This window comes from Alligator sinensis, unplaced genomic scaffold (genome assembly GCF_000455745.1).
Source record: "Alligator sinensis unplaced genomic scaffold, ASM45574v1 scaffold1061_1, whole genome shotgun sequence".
NCBI lineage: Eukaryota > Metazoa > Chordata > Crocodylia > Alligatoridae > Alligator > Alligator sinensis.
Window position 1 is genome coordinate 255,835 of NW_005843066.1, and position 20,753 is coordinate 276,587.

The following is a 20,753-nucleotide window of genomic DNA, read 5'->3' on the forward strand; positions in this document are numbered from 1 at the left end:
AGGGGAGGCTGGGGCCAGCAACTTTGCTGGCCCCAGCAGCCTTACCTGGGGTCCTGGGGACCTTGAGCAGCTGCAGCTGCGAGCCTGGCCAGCAGAGCATGACTCCAGCCAGCCAGGCTCTGGTTTTGGGTGGTAAGCTCTACCACCATGTGTGCTGTTCCACTTTTTTTTTTGATGTGAGTTTTTTTGACCCTGGGATATCTCCCGAGGTCAACCCCCCACCCCTGCTCTTCAAGATATCAGTGTGGGGAACACAGGGATGTGCAGTGTGTAGTGCTGCAGATGGGTCTGCGGCACCACATATTGCATATCTGCACTCATCTGGATGCAGCCCAAGATTTTATTACATACTTCAATATATTGGATAAATCAAATTAGAGAACCATGGACCATTAACTCCTTAATTCTCAGTTACATATTTGCATAGACCTAATGCTTTCAGGGATGAAGATAAACCATAAAGACCAGGACCAGAATCCATCACTAAACTTAAAAGTTCCCAAATAGGAATTAATAGATATTAGAAGAAACAACAGTGGCACAAAGTCAAAAGCAACCTTTGAATCCAAATGCTCAAATAAGTAAACCAAATGCTTTCCTATTTGTTTACCTAAAAAAGAGTTCCTTTTAATGAATTTAGTTTAACTATGCCCTGCATTATATAAAGCAGCTTACATATTTTTTTAAATCAACTGACTTAACTGACAAGCGGGGCAATTTCTTATTCTGAGACAGATCACCTGACCACAACTTTCCTTAGCAAAGCCGGACTATAAAGGGATAACTTACTAAGAGTTATTGTCTGTTATTGTTGGTGGAGAATAGCAGTTCTAAAATTGGTGCTGTGAAGTGCATTGTATGTATTCATCCAGGCTCTTTGCATCTGAGGAAAAAAATCCATTTATGTTACAACTTTGGTGTCTTGATTCCCTGTGGCCATATGTTAATGATAGTGATAATGATAATAATAATGATACTGTGTAGATACTGGTCTTAACTATGGAACATGGCACCTGTTAAGGCTCATTGTAATTAAGGATCTTTAGAGTACTGTTAGGTGGTCTACCAGATGGAGATCAAGTGGGGGGGTTGTTATTAAAAGAATGCATACTTTTCCCTATTCCCCATGGATTTATGCCATGTTGCCTTAGTATCTAGTTAATTTTTATGGAGTCCTTCTTGAAAGTCATCAGTCTAACAAATGTTAATATAGCCAGCAAATGAATGTTTATCATTTGGGTACTGTTAATATGCTCTGTAGTGTACAAAACAAAATACAGTCTCTGAACTACAAATCTGCAGTTTCTTAAATAAAGTATAGCACAACATCAGGCAGTTTACTAATCAACTCTGTAAGGGATTTTGAGAGCCATTGCCACATTTATTTTCAAACTATTAGATTTGTAAACCTGAATTGTGGTAAAAATCATAAACCATAACTATGTAGGGTTAATGTTCAAACAAGTTTAAATTACTTTATCAAGTTAAGTTATTCCATTTTTTTGGGAGTGGTGTGGAACAAGACAAATCCGCAACTCAAACAAAACATGCACAAAAATCATAAGCACTAGGCACAAACTTAACTTGTTTCATGCATATAGTTATGATTTTTTTTAAAGATAGTTTATTTATGTCTAAAGAAGTGGTTTAAGGTTTTAATAACAGTGGTTTTAATTTGAACCATTTTATCAGGTCCTATCACAAAGAAACTTCAGGAAAGTAGTAGTCTGACTACATACTGCAGATTCACTGTTTTCTCTGCCATGAGGCAGAAGATCACAGCACAAGCAGCAAGGAGAGAAGGCAGCTTTTTTCAACCTCTAGGGTCTTTAATGCATTTCTAGAACAATGCATATTTCTCGATAGATAGATAGATAGATAGATAGATATGAAGGACTAGTTCATTGAACACTTCATTTAAAATACACTATTTTCAAAATATGAAAGCACTACATTTTAAACTTCAACCTTTTATGTACCATCTTCTTTTTAAAATTTTTGATGTTTCTCACTAACACAAATTATAACTTACTTTAATGAGACGTATCAAAATGTTTTTTGTTTAAAATCCCATCAGGTACCATCAGTTAAAAACTATGGCAAGATATTCTCAACTCAACCTTTGCAAGTTACAGCTCCTCAGGAAAAATTTCCTGTTATTGCCGTCATCATTTTTAAGCTGGGCTTTCACTTAAGAAGAAAAATGCATGTTATGCTGCTGGTTTTAAATTTTCAGTGTCTCTGAAACACATTATCTGAAAAGGCTCCTCTCCTGCTGCCCTGTTCTAGGGCATAAATCAGTGGGCCCAGCCTCAAGATTTTTCTGCTGCCAGGTGCTCATGACCCTTTTGAGAGGACAACAACCAACAAGACAAGCAACAAAATTTATAGCACTCACAGTGTACGCTGAGTAACTGATGTAGCTGTGAAAAGAGATCTCCACAAATACTGGAATTAATAGTAGTTTTATTTCTTTTTGTTTGCTCTGACTGAAGTTCATACTACGGGAAAGGAGAAAAAACGTAAAAATGGATAAAGTTGTTGGCTCACTTAAGTGTAAACAAACATAAAACATCAAGAGAAATTCCATCACGAGCTTTCACATCATTACATGAGAAACTCAGTAGTAGATCAAATTTTCTTGTCACAGAAAAGGGTAGCATTACCTCAAGCAGGCATTAGGCGCACAGATTATAATGCTGCAAAGCTTCCAAGCAGTGAACCACTGACCAAACCCCTGGGTTGATTCATGTATTTATCACTCAAAATTAACTCAGTTCCATGGATAGAGTCCAATACAAATACCGTTCAAGCCCATTAGGAGTGGCCCAGGTATTTCAGCAGGCTTTGGATGGAATTCAAATTTTCCAAATCAAGTTTATAGCACTCTAATTGTGAAGGCAATTTCTGAATAGATAGCCTGAGAGAACAGTTCTGTAAAACTAAGTGGAATAACTGCTCTATTAACATTTCCCATTCTTAAGTTCTTCTAACTGATATTGGAAAGTTAATACAGCACAATATACTTGTAAAGAGACATCTGCAGGTAACCTATTGTAAAAGTTCAAAAAGTCAAACAGAGGTTCTTACGACCCAAACCTCTTAACATCACAGGTGGTTCTATTTAAAGTTGTGTGGCCTGTACTTGAAATATTAATTATATTCTGTGATAGATGCGTTGGAAGAATCATTAGAAGTATTGTACAGGTTAATAACCAAGAGAACCAGTATGATTTGGAATGATAAAGTTAATATTGATGAATGGGTTTAAGAACAGAGAAAAATAAGTGGTATTACAGCAGTACTTACCTATCCTGAGCTCTTTATTGATTTGATCAATATCACAATATTCCTTCTTAGTTTAGAATTAACATTAATGTCATTAGAAAGACAAAGGTATTAAACATCAACTAGTTCTCCTCTGCACTGACATAAAAATCTCTTTTATTGTGGCTTAAACAAGTCCAAATCCAAGTCCACGTAAATAGAAAAACCTCAGTATCTCAAACTTTTACCTCCCAGGGAAAAATACACTAATGGCACTATTAAAAAAAAAAAATTATGAAACAGTAAAAAAATAGGAATGAACTGAAATGAACAAAATTTGATCACCTACTGCCATCTGGTGCTGAAACCTGATAAGACATGCCATTGTTTTGTCCCTAACTAGCTCCAGATTACAGAGTAATTTTTTTGTGGAATGTATACTTTATGACAAATAATTGTGGGACTTTTTAAAATAAAGCATGAAATTATTGAAAAAGCACCAAGGTATATCAAAATAAAGCAATGTTATAGCAAAGCAAGTAAACTTTAACACTCTAAGTTGCTCCTAAGCCTTCAATAAAAAAATATGCCATAGCAAATTTGAATTTTCTTCAGGGGGATTTCACCTCACCCAAAGTCACGTTGGCTCATGTGTCTGATTTTCCCACAATCACCTCCATGACTTTCCCCATGTGTTTTCCCTGGTCCAGCAAGCTGCCACTTACCCCTAATCCAAATGTATCTTTAAGATTCACTTCTTCAATAAAGTCCAAAAAAGCAAAATCAACCTCTTTAAATATTTAGAGTTGAGGAAACCAGGTGAACTGAAAGGAAGTAGCTAGTTGCCCCGGCTCACTGGAAGAGCTACAGAATCAAAGGCTTGGTAGGGGCTCAAGGGTCATCTAGGATTCAGCATTCCCAAACCTTTCCAAACGGATGCTATCCAGCTTCACCTTGAAAAACCCCAATGAAGAAGATAGCACAGCTCCCCCAGGCAGCTTGTTCTACTGCCCTGTCATTCTTACAGTTAAGTTTTTCCTGAGATTTGATCTAAATCAGCTTTGCTGCAGTTTAAACCCATTGCCTCAAGTCCTGCTCTCTGAAGCAAGAGAACAAGTTTTGTTTTTCTTTTTTTATGGCAGCCTTTCAAACTTTTGAAAACTATGTCCCCCTCTGCTCGTTAATCTCTTTTTCTCCAAATTGAAATACACCTATCTCCTTCCACTTTTCCTTACGTGGTTTGCATTTCAACTACTGCATCATCTTTGTCATTCACCTCTGGATCCTTTTCATTGCTTTACATCGTATTTAAACTACAGTGCCCAAAGCTGGATGCAGTATTTTAGGTAAAGTCTACCTCCTTATTCTCAAGGCACCCCTTGGAAAGTGCTAGCACTTTGCTTTCACACATTTCTTGACTACAGGAAAATACTAGAGCAATGCTTCTGTTGCAAGGAATTCAGAAAGCCCACAACAGGGCAGAATGGTTTTGACACCATGGACTCCTATTTGAAACCTCTGGTTTTATCTTGTGAATCCTGGATAAGCGTTTGCACACCTAATAGTTGCTCAGCACTCTGCAGCACCCTTAAAAGGATCTCACATCACGCCAGGATACTGCAGCAGCCGGGGGGGGGGGGGTGGAGATCACTGCAGTATTTCATCCATGTCTTCTATACAATGCTTCTGTTAACACAGCCTGTGGTGCAGGCAGGTATATCAGCATCACTCAGTTGATGCAGGTTTTGGGAAGCACCATAACCCCCCAGATCCTTCTGTTCAGTGTTGCCCTGCAGGTAGTTCTCCCCACTCCCTTTTTATAGTTGCTCATCTTCTATATTGCATTTGCCTTTCCTGACTTTCCCTTTGTAACCTGCAGTCCAGTTCTCAAGATCCTTTGCATCATAAACATAAGCCTACCCTCCAAAGGGCATGCCACTCTCCCAGGGTTGTGCCTGCTGCCAACCTGATCAGTCAACTCCTGCCCCCAAACATGGTCCTCAAAATTGTTAACCAGCACCAGGCCCTGTGGCAGCTTCCAGACAGAAACGCAGCCGGAAGCCACCAATGCAGAGTCCAAGGATCTGCCCACGCCAGTGATTCTAAGCCAGGGTGTCAGGCACCCAACGGTGTCACCAGATCTTCTGAAGAGCACTGCAAGGTGCAAGAGGATAAGCAGATAAATGAAGCCACTAAGCACAGGCTCGGTCTTGCCCGTGCCTGGACAATTCCCCCGCCAGTGAGGGGTGTCTTGAACCTGAGGTTAACCCACTGGTCTGCACCTTCTAGTATGTGCCACCTCATGCTGCCTCAGTGCTCCACCTGTTCTTACTGCCCTGGACCAGTTCCTCCTACCCGCACTTACCACCAGGCTCGCCACCACACTCCACTCTCCACTCATACGGGGTGAACTCACACGCAGACTCAAGGGCCCAGCCCTGTCCCAGTCTATGTGGGGTGAGGGCAGGGGTGGGCATGGAACTTGACCTATCCCAACCCCTGGTGCTCTCTGCTACCCTGTGCAGGGAGGAGCTGCATCTCCACCACCACCAGGCCAGGATGGTGAAAACTAGGGAGTGGCACAGCTGGCACCTGAGCCCAGCATGGTCCTGAGCACCTGAGAGATTGTCACCCGAGAGCAGGGGGAGGGGAGGAAGCACCAACATCACTGCAGAAGCACGGGGTGCAGTAGCAACCCCAAAGGCAGGAGGAGGTAGAGAGAACAGTGTACATGGTGATGGCTCACCTCCCATGAGCCCTGATGTGTGCTTAATGATCTCATCCTGCTTACTGCATGGGTGGCATGGGAGGGAAAGGGCAGGGTCCAAACAGGGGTATTTGAGCAACCATCCCTGCCCTCCTTTGCCACGTATTCCCTGCAAAGTATCACTTAGCCATAGTGGTGGCAGCACCAGTGAAGATCTGGCATCTGAACCCCATTGTTCAGCCTATCCTCTGACAGACTTCTTTTCCCCCCCAAAAAATCCATGCAAGAGGTTCTACTAGTTTTTGGTAAAGAAGAGGTTATATTTGGGGAGAAAAACATCGAATTAAAACTACCCCCTTAACCTTGGGCCTAAAACTTTACAGAATAGAAGTTGCCAAGGGTAGATCTAGGAAGGTGGGTGCAGATGGTGAGGTGCATCGTCACATATGAAACAACACGTCGTTTGTCTCCAGTTAAAAAGAAACCCCGAGATTTCAAAACCATTCTGACCTGCTGTAGTCTTTCTGGGTTCTTTGCCACTGAAGAATTTCTCTTTTTTCATAGTCAAGAAACGATTGAAAGCCAAGAGCTGGTATCTTCTGACAGATGCCTTGAGTCTATGGAGGTTGAGAACTACTGGTGTAGAGGCTTAGCGAACTCTCAAAGGTTGTGCATCCAGGTTTCTCTCCCCTTCCCTGCCCCTCAACAACCCCCCTCCAATTTTAGATACTCTGGAAAATGAGACTTTGAAAAACTAACATTTTGAAGTTTCCCACTTGCGTCTGACTGCCATAGAGCGTGAACTCAGTTTTTAAAATAAGGAGGGGATTTTTTAACTGCCAGCCTAGATAACTCAACTTAGACTCTAAGTGGTAGACTTCTCTCTGAGTTTCATAGTCTCCACAAACTACGATTTGCTAAAAATGAAGGTATTTTTATACCAACAATTCTCAAAGTAAAATTGAATGCATTACATTTAAGAACTTGAAAGTATCCAGCCACTCAGTGAACCATGTTTTAAATGTAAGCAGTGGAGATTAGATAGGTTGAAGTGTAGTCCCCAACTTGAGCTGGAACAAACTTACAATTTAAAATACATAACAAGAAAGATGCTGCTGTGCACATATGCCAGAGGAGAAAGAAATGTTTTAACTGACAGTCACCTGCAGTGTTTGAACCCAAACTTCAATTCCCTTTTGCTGGTTCATGACCCAGAGTAGGAGAATACAACAGTGAAAAGCAAAAATGATTATTTTTTTAAAAAGCTCTTTTTTGTCTTGCTCTATTCTACATTTTTTCGTCTCTACTCTGTTATGTGACACTTGGACATGTTAGAAACACCTGAAAGCTTTGGATAGTTACCATCTGCAATGGCTTCAGAAAATCCTCCATTGCAGTTGGAAGGACAGAAGAACAAATGTCAGCATTCTGGCTCAAGCCACCACTGCTAGCAATGAAGCCATGTTTAATAGCACCAGCTCCATTGGACAGGACATGTCACTAGGATGCTGGACAATGGGCTTCCAAAACAGGTTCTGTACTCTTAACTTGGTTATGGTCAGCACACTAGAGGTGGGCAAAAGAAGCAATTAAAGGACACTTTAAAGGTCAATCTGAAGAAATCCTATTATCATCAATACCTGCGAGACTCAAGCACTGAATAATCCCCAGTAGCACCAGGATGTACAACAATGCATTAATCTTTTTGAGCAAACTTTGCCTTCATAGTAAAGCGAGACAAAGGGAAAAAACCGGAACCCAACATCACTAGGATCCTCCTTCCTGGAACTATTTGCCATACCTGTAGTCAAATGTGAGGGTCTCAGATCAGTATCTTCATTCATCTCCAGACTTACCAATGACTTCCCTATTCACTGGAAAGCCACCATCCTCATCTCAAGGGACTGCCACCATTGCTGCCAATGATCATTTTTGTAGTAGGAAAATAAAAATAGTTTTAAAAGAAAATTGGCATAAGTGAGCCAAATCTTGCTCTTTATTAAAGTCAGTATAAGTTCTGGCAAAATTACAGTCTTATTGACAAAGACTCCCTTGTAATTTTAAAGATCATACCCTGTGGTAAAAAACGATTGTGTTTTCTCTAAAATTATATAAAATTCTAACTCATATATATGGTAAGAGTAATGGTATGGTAAGAGTTATTTATATACAAAATATACACATGGCAAGTGTAATGTTGTAGCTATGACAGTCCAGAAATTATGCAAGGCAAGGATTTCTTAGGGTGTTTACTGGACCAACTATATAGTTGGGATAGAGTTAGAATTAGTCTAACACTATCCCAACTATACAGTTGATCCAATAAAAAGATCAAACCCTAGGAAATCCTTACCTCATACATAACACGTTTGAAATGTTTCATTGGAATGGATCGCCCCAGTATTTTGAAAATCATAACCTGAGATAGTCCCAGAGGAAAACAAGAAATATAAGGAGGTAAGCGGTAGGTAGGAAGAGGCATACTAGTCTCCCAAGGCTTCCTTCTGAGCCTCACTTTTCTTAGGTATAACACAACTTTTCTCCTTGCAACAATTTTCTCCTCTTCTTCAGGTATATACTTTAAAATAAATGACAAAAGCAGATAACTATTAATGTGGACTGTGATATGGCCACAGCTCAACCCTATCATATTTCATAATCCCAGACAAAAACTGTATTTTTAAATCCTGTATCTCTATATAAAAACAACTCTACTGTACAGACAATTAAGTTTAGAAGTAATTATATATCCTTAAGCAGTGCATTCTTGGGGGAAGCAAAACACTTAAACTTTGTACTAATTGTACTAATGCAATTTTTCCAGAAATTCAGTATCAGTAAAGAGAACATGTTTAGTGTTTTAAAAAGTACAACAAATTCAATATAATACAAGGGCTGTAGAGCTACAGAAAAAGTAGGGCTAGAAGGGACTTTAGGAGGTCATTCAGTTCCTCACACAAGGCAGGATCATTCCTGACTAAGGCATCCCAACCAAGTGTCTGTCTAATCTGCTCTTGAAAGTTCCTAAGAACGAAGAGTCCACAACCTCTATGGGTAGCTTGTTCCATTGCTTAACCACTCTCAGAGACAGTTCTTAGTAATTTCCAACTTAAATTTCCTGTGCTGCAATCTGAGACTGTTGCCACTAGTCTTGTCCTCTGTAGACACAGAATAGTCTATGGCTGGAAACAGATGTTGCCCTTGTGTCACCATAAACATTTTATGGCAACACAAAACCAAACAGACATCCATGCCCTTTGTCACACCACACACACCCACAATTGTAGCCCCAACAATTTACAGCAATAAATTGCTGTACCACCTTTTCACAGTATACATGTTTGCTTATGGTACAAGAGTATGGGGCTGCCTAGGATTGCCCATGCTCTCTGGCTGCCCTGGGCAGCTGCTCCTGGAGATTCAGGGGCTCAAATCCAGCATGACAACAGCCCCAGGTATCTGGCCTCGACATCTGGAGACACAAAGTAGGGAACCTCATTGAATTCTGAGCTTGCAGGCTCATGCGGCAGGCACGGAGCGAGGAAGACCTGTGCCTTGCCCAGCGGCTGCAGGGGAATTCCCAGGGTGCACAACTGTAGGTGCAGAGGGGCCTGATCTACAGGGAGATTCATGTACTGCATGTGTGCATAAAATGCATGCCAGAAATCCCCTGCCAGGAGATTCTCGCCATGTGTTTCATGCTGCCATGCCCCAGGATTTCCCCCTGCAGGGGATTCCCATAGCACACATCATGCTGCTGCACCCTAGCTCGGGGTGTGGCAGCCATGGCCCCTGTCCCTCGGGATCTGGCCCTTGAAGCCCCAGGAGCAGCAGGGTCCTGACCCTGTGGTGCAAGAGCCCTGGCCAACATCCGTAGACACCAATGAGGTTGATGAGCTGTGTCTTCTCTTGGCTCAATGTCTTGCAATTGTTCTTTTATTCACAAGGATAATTGCAAGATAAACGTGTATCCCTCAAACAAACAGCACATGAAAAGCAGATGAGGGTAATTACTAGGGGAGAAAAATATACAGTTGGTCCAATAAAAGATATCCCAGAAAAGCCTTAACACTGAAGGAGCAAGCATCTGGAACACAGATTGAAAACCAAGAGAATTGGACTGAGGTTCAGTCAAAATGTCTGTATTTTCTTAACTAGACTTCTAGTACAAACCAGACAAAAATGGAATCCAAACTTGCAGTAGTTTCATTAGCTGCAGAAGTTCTGCCCAGGAAACCAACACATTTCATTAAGGCAAAAAACAGCTATTCTACTGGAGATGAATGGCCCCTTCAGTTGGCATTCCTTCCACTTGTCCCCTTCAGGCTCCGTGCCTTCTACAAATAAGTATAAACCCCCCCAAAATACATGAGTGAGATCAAGTTATGGTAAGAAGTTTCCAGGTGAAGTAGAAGTAAATCATATCAACATAACACACACAGCACATTTAGAGAGTGTTTATTACATATTTACTGGATAAATTAAATTAGAAAAAATACAGACCATTATAACATTTTACTAGTCTACATTTTGTAGATTTGAGATTTTGGGGGTGAAGGTGACAAGATGGGGAAAAAACTCAGCACGTAGGCCATTAACTGGAAAACGGTAACAAAATTAAAATGAGCAGGTGCTGGGAGAACGATGGTCACAAAAAGCAGAAGCAGACCCTTACAAGGGAAAAATATTTTCTGATTGAAAAAGAACTTGATATGCATTTTATATTAACCAACAGGCTTTTCTCACCCCTCCCCCCTGCCCAGATTGGTCAGCTGACATTTCAGGTCAGTGGTGCTGCTCTCTCACTGAAAGGTCACTCATCTGCTTCATAGTTCACATCAGCCTTATTTTCCTTAGCAAAGCTAGAAACCAACAAGTGCAATTAGGATGACAGGTGGAAGTTAGGCAGACTTTGCACCCCTTTTCCCATGTCTCTGTATCACTTCACTCTAACATTTTCATGAGCTTTACACAAAGGGACAACAAACATGGCCCCTCCCCAAAATGTACAAGGCACACTCTGGCTCTGATTAGCAAGATTTTGGCTCATTCTATTTTCACTATTCAGCTTATGTCCACTGTAACCCCCAGGTCCTTTTCTGCAGAGCTGCTGCCCAGCCAGTCAGCCCCCAGCCTGTACTGGTACATGAGGCTGTTCTGTCTGAAGTGCAGGACTTTGCATTTCTCCTTACTGAACCTCAAGGGATTTCTTTTGGTCCAATCCTCCAATTTGTCCAAGTCTCTCTGAATCCTAACCCTACCCTCCAGTGTATCTACTACTTCACCCAGCTTGGTATCATCCTGAGAGTTGCTGAAAGCAAATCTAATATCTTTTACTAGACCAACTAAAATAGTTGGAAAAATTCTTCTTTGCAGGTTCAAACACTCTTCTTCAGGCAGAGAAAGCATCTGCAGTTGTTTTGTGCTCTCCTTGATGGGCCAGTGGTGGCAGCAGATGGAAGAAGCTGCCACTGCCTGGGTTGTCTAGAAAGGCAGTCCAGCTATGGAGCTGCCCCAGCCCCACTGCATGCCCAAGGGGCGGCAGGACATGCCACCACCTATCAGTGCCTGGGCCAGGAAGGATGGATGGACCCACCGCAGGCTGGACAAAGCCCCTCTGTGGGTTGAATGCGGACCGCGGGCCATATTTTTCCCACCCCTGGGATACAAACACCCTTCTTCTTTCAGGAAGAGGGAGCCTTGGCCTGCCGTTGTTTTGTGCTCTCCTGGATGGAATCCCATCCAGGGATAGAATCAGAAAGGTACGGGCAGCAGAACGTGCCACAGGTGGGTAGTGCAGAGCAGGCACAGGGTGCGCTGGGGGTCAGGGCTGTGCCCAGGTTCCAGCTGGTCCACTCCTGCTGGGGTGAGTCTGGAGCCGGTGCGGCACAGGGCAGGGGCTGCGCACTGTTGGCGGTGGTGGGGAGGCGTTGCAGAGCATGTGGTGACTATCTCAGGGGCACACACAGGGGGCTCCCATGCACACCCCACCATATCTACAAACCCTCCCCCATAACCCCCCCTCCCCCCCACAATCACACACCTCACAAACATTGCACCCACCCACACCCTCACTCACCCACACCCTCCCACAAAACCACCTACAGTCCCCTACAAGCCCCATACCACCCCCCAATATACAAGAGTAAGACTTTATATTGAGCTATTAGGCAATCACCTATATATATATGATGCAAACGCACACAAATCAGGACAATTTTTTAAAAATAAAATTAAAATATATTATTGTGGATGTTTGCTTCTTAGTACATAATTTGGTTTTTTTCCAGTACCAAGATGGCAAACCCAGCTTCCCAAATGAAGTATTTTCAGGGGACTTCTGGTGACAAAGGTCAGGGGTTAGGAGGTGGGACTTCCATTCCCAAGATGGAGACCAGGAGGCAGAGCACCTTTCAAGGGGCAGGGCTACCCCTGCAGCTACCCTACAGCTTGCCAAAACTCGTTAACCCACCCTCCAGCCAAAATAATAGCCTGCCCTATTGTACCCAGAAGCTTGCAAAGAAGAATTTTTCCAACTGTTTTAGTTAGTCTAATAAAGGGTATCCGATTTACCCAAAGATCCTTGTCTGCCTATGTCCTTAGACCAACATGGCTGCAACCGACACCCCTGAGTCTTGCTGAGGGTACACTCTATGCCATCTTCCAGGTCACTGATGAAGACATTGAACAAAACTGGCCCCAAGACCAACCCCTGGGGCACTCCACTTGATAATGGCTGCTGGCTAGACACTGAGCCATTGATTATAACTACAAGCTTAACGATCCAGCCAATTTTCTATCGACCTTACAATCCATTCACCCAACCCATACTTTCTTAGCTTGCTTGCAAGAATGTTGTAGGAGACCATATCAAAATCTTGCTAAAGTCAAGGTGCATCACATCCACTGCCCTCCCTGCATCCAGAGCCAATCATATCACAGAAGGCAATCAGGTTGGTCAAGCATGACTTGCCCTTGGTAAATCCATGCCGACTGTTCCTGATCTCTTTCCTCTTCTCCAAATGCTCAGAAATGGATTCCTTGAGGATCTGCTCCATGCTTTTTCCAGGGACTGACATAGGGCTGACCGGTCTGTAGTTCCCCAGATCCTCCTTCTTTCCTTTCTTAAAGACGGGCGCTATGGACTCCCTTTTGGAGTCACCCAGAATCTCTCCTGATCACCATGCAAGTTGGCTTTCTTTAAGTAGCAAGTGTTCTCAGGAGACAGGACATACAATTCTTACCCTGGACAGTTCATAAAATTGCTTCTTAACTCCAGTAAAACAGCTTACTATTAACTGATTCTGATATTTTTAAGGTATATCAAACATACTTTCAAGTCACTAGATTTGTAAATCTGACCCATAAGAAAACCCGAATTTACAGTTAGAGATTCAAGCACATTTAAAATAAATTTGACAGCATTTATTGCAAGGAAGAAATATATGGCTCAGTTCATGCAAAGTATAGAACCTCCACATGAGACACTACATATCTTTCTCCCAAAATGTACATGTACAAATGCAAGTTTAATATGTGTATTGTACTTTATATTTACAAACACACATTTTTTAAAATTAGCTTTCAGGTCTTTATGAAGCGAGGCTTGGGATTTCATTCATCATTTTTTTTAAATTAAAATATTGGTATATACTGCTGCTAGTACACAGTAATTTAGGCAATTAATAGCCTTATTATAAACTGAATATTCGCTAATTTTGTTTTCTGATACAGGACTGGTATCACTGTACAAATAATCAAAAGTAAAACCTTATTTGTATTTTTAAGTGTTTACAGTGTTCTGGAACAGAATAGTTTTGTACAGATTTGTGGACTCTTACATTAAATATTTTTACATTTAACCTTAGCCTTCAAAAAAAGTGCTCAACTGGAAACTGCCAAGTAGTCTCTTAAACAGTTATGGCAACCTTCCTGTCTACTGACATTGTTTATCGTTGTTTGATGTTTTCACCAACATAAATCACCATGTAATGTAATAAAACTATATCAAAACTGCTGTCTAACTGGTCCTCAGGTACCATTTTGTATGTCTGAAATAGAGGTTCATCTATTATTAGCTCAGTAGTTTCATTCAAGAGAGACAACTCCTTTATGAGTTGTAGTATTTTATGGCGGAAAAACATGACCAGACTCACCCTTTTGCAAGTTACAGCTCATCAAAGAAATGTGTTTATTATTGCTCTCATTATTCTTAGGCTCCAGTTTCTCAGAAGTCTTTCATTTAAGAACAAATATGCCCATTATGTTGCTGGCTCTAACTTCTCAACATCCTCTGCTAACGCATTCTTTGAAACCTCCTCTTTGCTTTTACCCTGTTGTAAGGTATATACTGATGGGCCCAGCCTTGAGATTTTCCCGCTGCCAAGGCACTCGTCACCCTTGTAGAACACAGCAAACTAGAAGACAAACACATCAATAATGTTTATAGCATCTAAGCACAAGAGTTTCCTCAAGAACGTGTTCCACTGATAACATGGTAATATACTCTCATATATTTTTGTCTCTGATACACAATTATATTACCAACTGGTACACAACTGCATTTTTCATTATTACACCAGGGCTCCTAGCAGACATTACACTTAAGATTAGCCTGCTAATCATGCCTTAAATACTAACCTGGCCACACATTCAGGGAATTAATGGTGCCACAGAAAAGAAGACCTTCCACAAAGATATTACACAAAAAATCATAATATTCTTGTGGCTGGTTTCCATCATGCCTCCACATGGGAGGGTTAGGACTGCACTGGGGTCTCTAACTGGCCTTGGTGCAGTCTCCATCAACCAACAATCAGCTGACTGTTGACTGGATCTTAGACTACACCAGTCCTAGAACTGGCCCCAGTGTAGTCCCGATCCAGCTAACAATCACCTGATTGTCAGCTAGCTCTGGGGATGCACTGGGGCTGTTTCAGGCCCCAGTGTGGTCCCACAACCTGCTGACAATCAGCTGATTGTTGGGTACCCTGCTTTCAACTTGCAGGTACAGGGGGAGACCAGGATCATGATCCCAGGTTCCCCCTGAACTGGCAAATAGGATGCAATTGGAATACAGTCCCCAATGCTGAAACCATACATCCTGCTACACATGTGGCATGGCAGGTGGCACAACTGCTGGGATCAGATCAGATCAAATCCCATCATGGCTTTAACTGAGTACGTGTCAGTGGCCTAGGACTCAGGAATCTGTTAGAAGTAGACAAAATCTTCTGGACATACAAACCAATAATACTATCCCAGGTATACATTAAATATGTAAGTCACAGTATTCTAAAGTTTGTAAAACAGTATATTAATTAGCCTGATTTGTGTATTCATTCAGTCCTGTGCCAGATTCAGCTTCCTAATCCAAATTCCACTGGAGGGCTTTTCATGTATTTGAGCAGGTCTGAATATTCCACAAGTTTCTAGTACTTTGGTTGTGTAGGAAACTTTCTGAATGTTAGTACAGTCATGCATTACTGCCATAATAACAAAGCAACCTTTCTGAAAAATTACATGAGACAGTTTATCAAGTGTCCCTTTCTCAAATTCTTCACACTGCTCTTACGAGACTAATAAAAATACAGAAGTTCAGCAATGACAAGAACCCATTTTAACAATGCTTACCTGCCCTGCTGTAAGTGCTCTAATTGGTTTAGCTAGTGTCACCCACACTGTCCCATCCTGGTTTAGAGTTAACATGCAAGGCTCTGAAAAGAAAAAGTTGCTGAACAGTCAGCTTGCTCTTATATTTTCATATGCATAAAAAAGGGCTGTCCAAGTGGCAGCTCAACAGGCTGAGTAGTTAATCTGCAGTCCCCAGGCTCCCACCAGGCTGCCACTCCTCCTATTGCTCTGGGCTTTCTCTCCGGCTTCTGCTTCCTGCACCTACCCCAGGAAGTGGCACAGCACCAAGCAGCAGGGGAGCCTGCAGCTGGTGAGCTGAAGGAGACTGGCCATGTGCATGTGTGGAGGAGCAGGGAAGTGGCTGCCTACACACCATGCAGCAGGTGATGATAGGGGAGAACTTGGCTTGCACTTCTGCAGCCCTTGTGGCATGTGGCCCCTCTCCAGTGCTGCCCCCAGGCTGCTGAGAAGTTGGACAGCTCTGCCATAAATAATAAGGCTAAGTCTTCACAAAAATGGAAAAGCATTGCTATTATAAACATTTGCCACTTCCTCTTGAGCAACTGTTTAATACACTATTTCAATCTATCTCCATTTCACAATTTGAAGTTTTAAATCAACAAAGCTTGCTCACCTAGTGCCATCTGGTGCTGAAATTTGAAAAGACACTCCATCATGTTGTTCCTAATTAGTTCTGCAGGAGGTTCCTCTGCAATCCAGTGCACTCGATTTGTCCTCATTAGGTCTCTATACAGTGCAGGGTGATCTGTAGATGGTGCCTTAAAAACAATTTTTGTTTAAGGCCAATGCTTATGCCAGGTATAGCATAACTTGTTGCGAAGTAAAGCATAAAGTACAAAAAAAAAAGCATCAAGGCAAATCAAAACAAAGGCTCATATCATAGTTAACCAACTAGATTTCATAAAATCATAGAAGTAGGGTCGGAAGAGACCTTGTAGATCTTCAAGCTCAAGCCCCTGCCTGGGCAGGAGGAAAACTAGGCTCAAATGACCCCAGACAGGTAGGCATCAAGCCTCTTCTTAAAGACCCCCAAGGTAGGCGCCAGCACCACTTCCCTTGGAAGCTGGTTCCAGATCCTAGCTGCCCTAACCGTGAAGTAGTTCTTACGGATGTCTAATCTAAACCTACTCTCCAACAACTTGTGGCCGTTATTCCTTGTTATCCCGGGGGGCGCTAGGGGAAACAAGGTCTCCCCCAAGCCCTTCTGGTCCCCCCCTAGTGAGTTTATAGACAGTCACCAGGTCCCCCCTCAGCCTTCTCTTGTGAAGGCTGAACAGGTTCAGGTCCCGCAGCCTCTCATTGTAGGGTCTGCCCTGCTGTCCCCGGATCATGCGGGTGGCCCTCCTCTGGACCCTCTCAATGTTGGCCACATCCCTCGTGAAGTGGGGCGCCCAGAACTGGACACAGTACTCCAGCTGTGGCCTGACCAGTGTCGCGTAGAGGGGGAGAATCACCTCCTTGGCCCTACTTGAGATGCACCTGTGGATGCACGATAGGGTTCGGTTGGCCCTGCCGACCGTGACCTCACATTATCAGCCCATGTTCATCTTGGAGTTAATAATGACTCCAAGATCCCTTTCTGCCTCCGTGCTCTCAAGAAGGGAGTTTCCCATCTTATAAGTGTGCTGCCGGTTACTACTGCCCAAGTGCAGCACCCTGCACTTGTCAGTATTGAAACACATCCTGTTTTTGTTAGCCCATCCCTGCAACCTACCCAGGTCTTGCTGCAGTCTTTCCCTCCCTACTAGCATGCCCACCTCACCCCAAATTTTGGTATCATCAGCAAATTTAAACAGGTTGCTTTTCACCCCATCGTCCAAATCGCTGATAAAGAAATTAAACAGTGCAGGCCCAAAGACCAAGCCCTGGAGGACTCCACTGTCCACTTCCCCCCAGGTCAAATATGACCCGTCCACCAACACCCTCCGAGTATGACCCTTCAGCCAATTTGCAATCCATCTGACCGTGTAGGCAATGATGCCACAGTTGCCTAGTTTTTTAATGAGGATGGGGTGGTCAACAGTCAAAGGCCTTGCTGAAGTCCAGAAAGACTACATCCACGGCGACACCTGCATCCAATAGTTTTGTGACCTGATCGTAAAAGGCAATCAGGTTGGTCCGACATGACCCACCCCTAATGAAACCGTGCTGGTTGCCCCTGAGCATCATCCCCGATGCCGGCCCATCACAGATGTGCTCCTTGATGATCTTCTCAAAGAGTTTCCCCAGGATTGAGGTAAGACTGATGGGCCTATAGTTGCCCAGGTCCTCCCTCCTCCCTTTTTTAAAGATGGGGACCACATTGGTGATTTATTACAGTCTAATGAAAAAATGCCAGGAGTCAGAATTATTTTTCAGCTCCCTCCCCTGAAGTTTTGCCAGTTCATGTACTCTCCCACAATTAGGTCTTCAATCTTTTCCTTATCCCTGCTGTCCTCTTCATTCTTGTCCAAAAGTGTCTCCTCAATGAAATTCCTCTCTAAGAATCAGTTATTCCCTTGATGCCCATTAAAACAAATCTCTGTCTATAAAAATTAAGCAATCAAAATACACACATTCTTTTGAGTAATGCATTCTTATGCAATTTGTTGGTATCCCCTGTACTTCCCCTTGGCCCCACTCTACTGACTTTAACCCTTAGGTTAGGTGCTTTCACAAGATCTAATATAAGAGTGTAAGCCCTCATGACCAGGGACCTTGCTTTGACTCTGTTCTTAAAGTGAAAAAATACTTTTGAGTACTACAATGCAACAAAAAGCCCTTCCACCTAACAAAGCCATCACTGCCAAACACAGAACACCAGGGATGTTTAGACTACTGATCCATGCAAGTCTAAAACAAATAATGTTCATTTTCCAGGATCCAACGTTAAAATCACAGGATTATAGGAAAGCAGGGTTGGAAGGGACCTCACGAGATCCTCTAGTCCATAAAGCATCCCAGCCATGCATCTGTCTAACCTGCTTTTGAAAGTTTCCAAGCATGGAGATTTCACGATTTCTTTAGGCAGCCTGTTCCAATGCCTGACCACTCTCATAGTCAGATTGTTCCTCCTAATCTCCAGCCTAAATTTCCCCTACTGCAGCCTGAGGCTATTGCTCCTAGTCCTGTTCCATACAGTCACAAAGAAAAGCCCATCTCCAACTTCTCTATAATCACCCTTAATGTATTTGAAGATTATTGTCAAACTTCCCCTCAGTCTTCTCTTTTCCAGGCTAAATAAATCCTTTCAGCCTCTCCTCATAAGTCTTGCCTCCCAGGCCCCTAGTCATTTTTGCTGCCCTGTGCCAGACTTTTCAAACTGTCCACATCTTTCTTGAAATGTGGGGCCCAAAAATAGACACAGTACTCCAGGTGAGGTCTCACCAGCACTGAACAGAGTGGAAGAATCACGTCCCTTGATTTGCAAGCAGCACTCCTGATGATGTGACCCAGGAAGCCGTTGGCTTTTTTTTGGTGCAATAAGAGCACACAGTTAGTTCACATTCAGCTTATGGTCTATGGTAACCCCCAGGTCTTTCTCTGCAATCCTGTAGCCTAGTAAGTCATTCCCCAGTTCGTACTGATTGTGGACCATTTTTCAAATCTATCCAGGTCATTCTGGATTCTAGCCCTGCCCTCCAGAGTGTCCACAATTCCACTCAATTTAATATCATGCATAAATCTGCTTTAGTGTTCACTCGATCCCATCATCCAAATCATTAATGAAGATGTTCAACAATACCAGACTCAGGACAAACCCCTGGGGAACCCCACATGATACCTCTTCCCAACTAGACACTGAACCATTGAGGACTGTTTGCTAAGCACAAAGATCCAACCAGTTATGTATCCACTTTATAGTACTTTCATCTAGTCTGTATTTCCATAGCTTGTTTATGAGAATGTCATAGCAGACAGGGTCAAAAGCCTTGCTGAAGTCAAGGTATACCAAACCCACTGCTCTCCCCTCATCCACAGGGCCTAGTTACCCTGGCAGTTTATCATAGAAGGAAATCAAATTGATTAGGCCTGACTTGCTCTTGGTTAATCCACACTGACTATTCCTAGTCGCCTTGTTCTCCACTAGATGCTTCACAATGGATTCCTTGAGGACTTCCCTCCATGATTTTTCTATATATAGAGGTCAGATTGACCGGTCTTTAGTTTCCTGGATTCTCCTTCTTCCCTTTCTTAGATGGGCACTATATTTGTCCTTTTCCAGTAATTTGGGACCTCACCTGACCTCCAGGACTTCTCAAAAAGATAGCCAATGGCTCTGAAATTACCTCAACTAATTCCTTCAGTATCCTCAGGTGCATTCCATCTGGCCCTGCTAACTTGAAAACATCTAGGTACTATAAGTAATCCCTAACCTGGTTTGCCATTACTCTAAGCTGTTTATCTCCTTTCCTATCTCTGCTGTCAAGTGTACTCATCAGCTGGCAGCTGCCCCTATTTGTGAAAACCAAAGTAAAAAGGCATTACATACTTCATTCAAGCTTCTCTGCATTGCCCATGTCTAGATTGCCTTCCGCATTCCACAAGGGACCTATGGATAGTGACCTATTTAATCACAGCTGAAGATAACAATGCAGCGGTGCCTTTAATCTTGCTGTTTTCAGTGCACCCCAACCACTTCCCTGCTGAGAAGTGGCTGAGACACAAAAACCACAGCATTAACGGGGGCACATGAGAAGATTACCAAAAGGAGAACCAAAGAGCAAGATTAAAGGCACTGTTGTTCCACGAACTCTGCCGTGATCTAGGTCGGTCCCTACCCATGGAATCTCTGGTCTTCCTTTTACTTTAGACATACCTATATAGAATCCCTTTTCATTGCATTTTATGTCCCTTGTCAGCTGCACCTCAAATCATGCCTTGGCCTTCCTAATTTTCTCCCTGAATGCCTGTGCAATACTCTTATACTCTTCCCAATACTATGACCAAGTTTCCACTTTTTATAGGATTTCTTTTTGAGTTTCAACTCCTTGAAAAGACTGCTGTCCAGCCAGACTGGTCTCCTACTATACTTCCCATTCTTCCACGTCATCAGGATAGCTTGCTCCTGTGCCTTTAAGAGAGCCTCCTTAAAGTACAGCCAACTCTCCTGAACTACTTTTCCCCTCAGATGCAAGAGATCCTG

At 42.8% G+C, this 20,753-nt stretch overlaps 1 protein-coding gene across 6 annotated transcripts in view; it reads right to left on the minus strand.

The window, feature by feature from the left end:
* Nucleotides 1-2,482: 2,482 nt before the first annotated feature.
* Nucleotides 2,483-20,753, minus strand: part of TRMU (tRNA 5-methylaminomethyl-2-thiouridylate methyltransferase) — a 39,945-nt gene continuing 21,674 nt past the window's right edge. For 4 of the 6 annotated variants that reach the window (XM_025193548.1, XM_014526510.2, XM_025193549.1 and 1 more), the window contains 3 exons: nt 16,242-16,386; nt 15,608-15,690; nt 13,569-14,391 (listed from right to left, as the gene is read on the minus strand). In XM_025193548.1, coding sequence (XP_025049333.1) covers nt 14,236-14,391; nt 15,608-15,690; nt 16,242-16,386 — 384 coding nt within the window. In that variant the 3' untranslated portion in view covers nt 13,569-14,235. Of the gene's footprint in view, nt 2,502-10,422; nt 10,837-13,568; nt 14,392-15,607; nt 15,691-16,241; nt 16,387-20,753 lie in introns of those variants that run through there. The other 2 variants (XR_003092090.1, XR_003092089.1) reach the window with 2 other exon arrangements.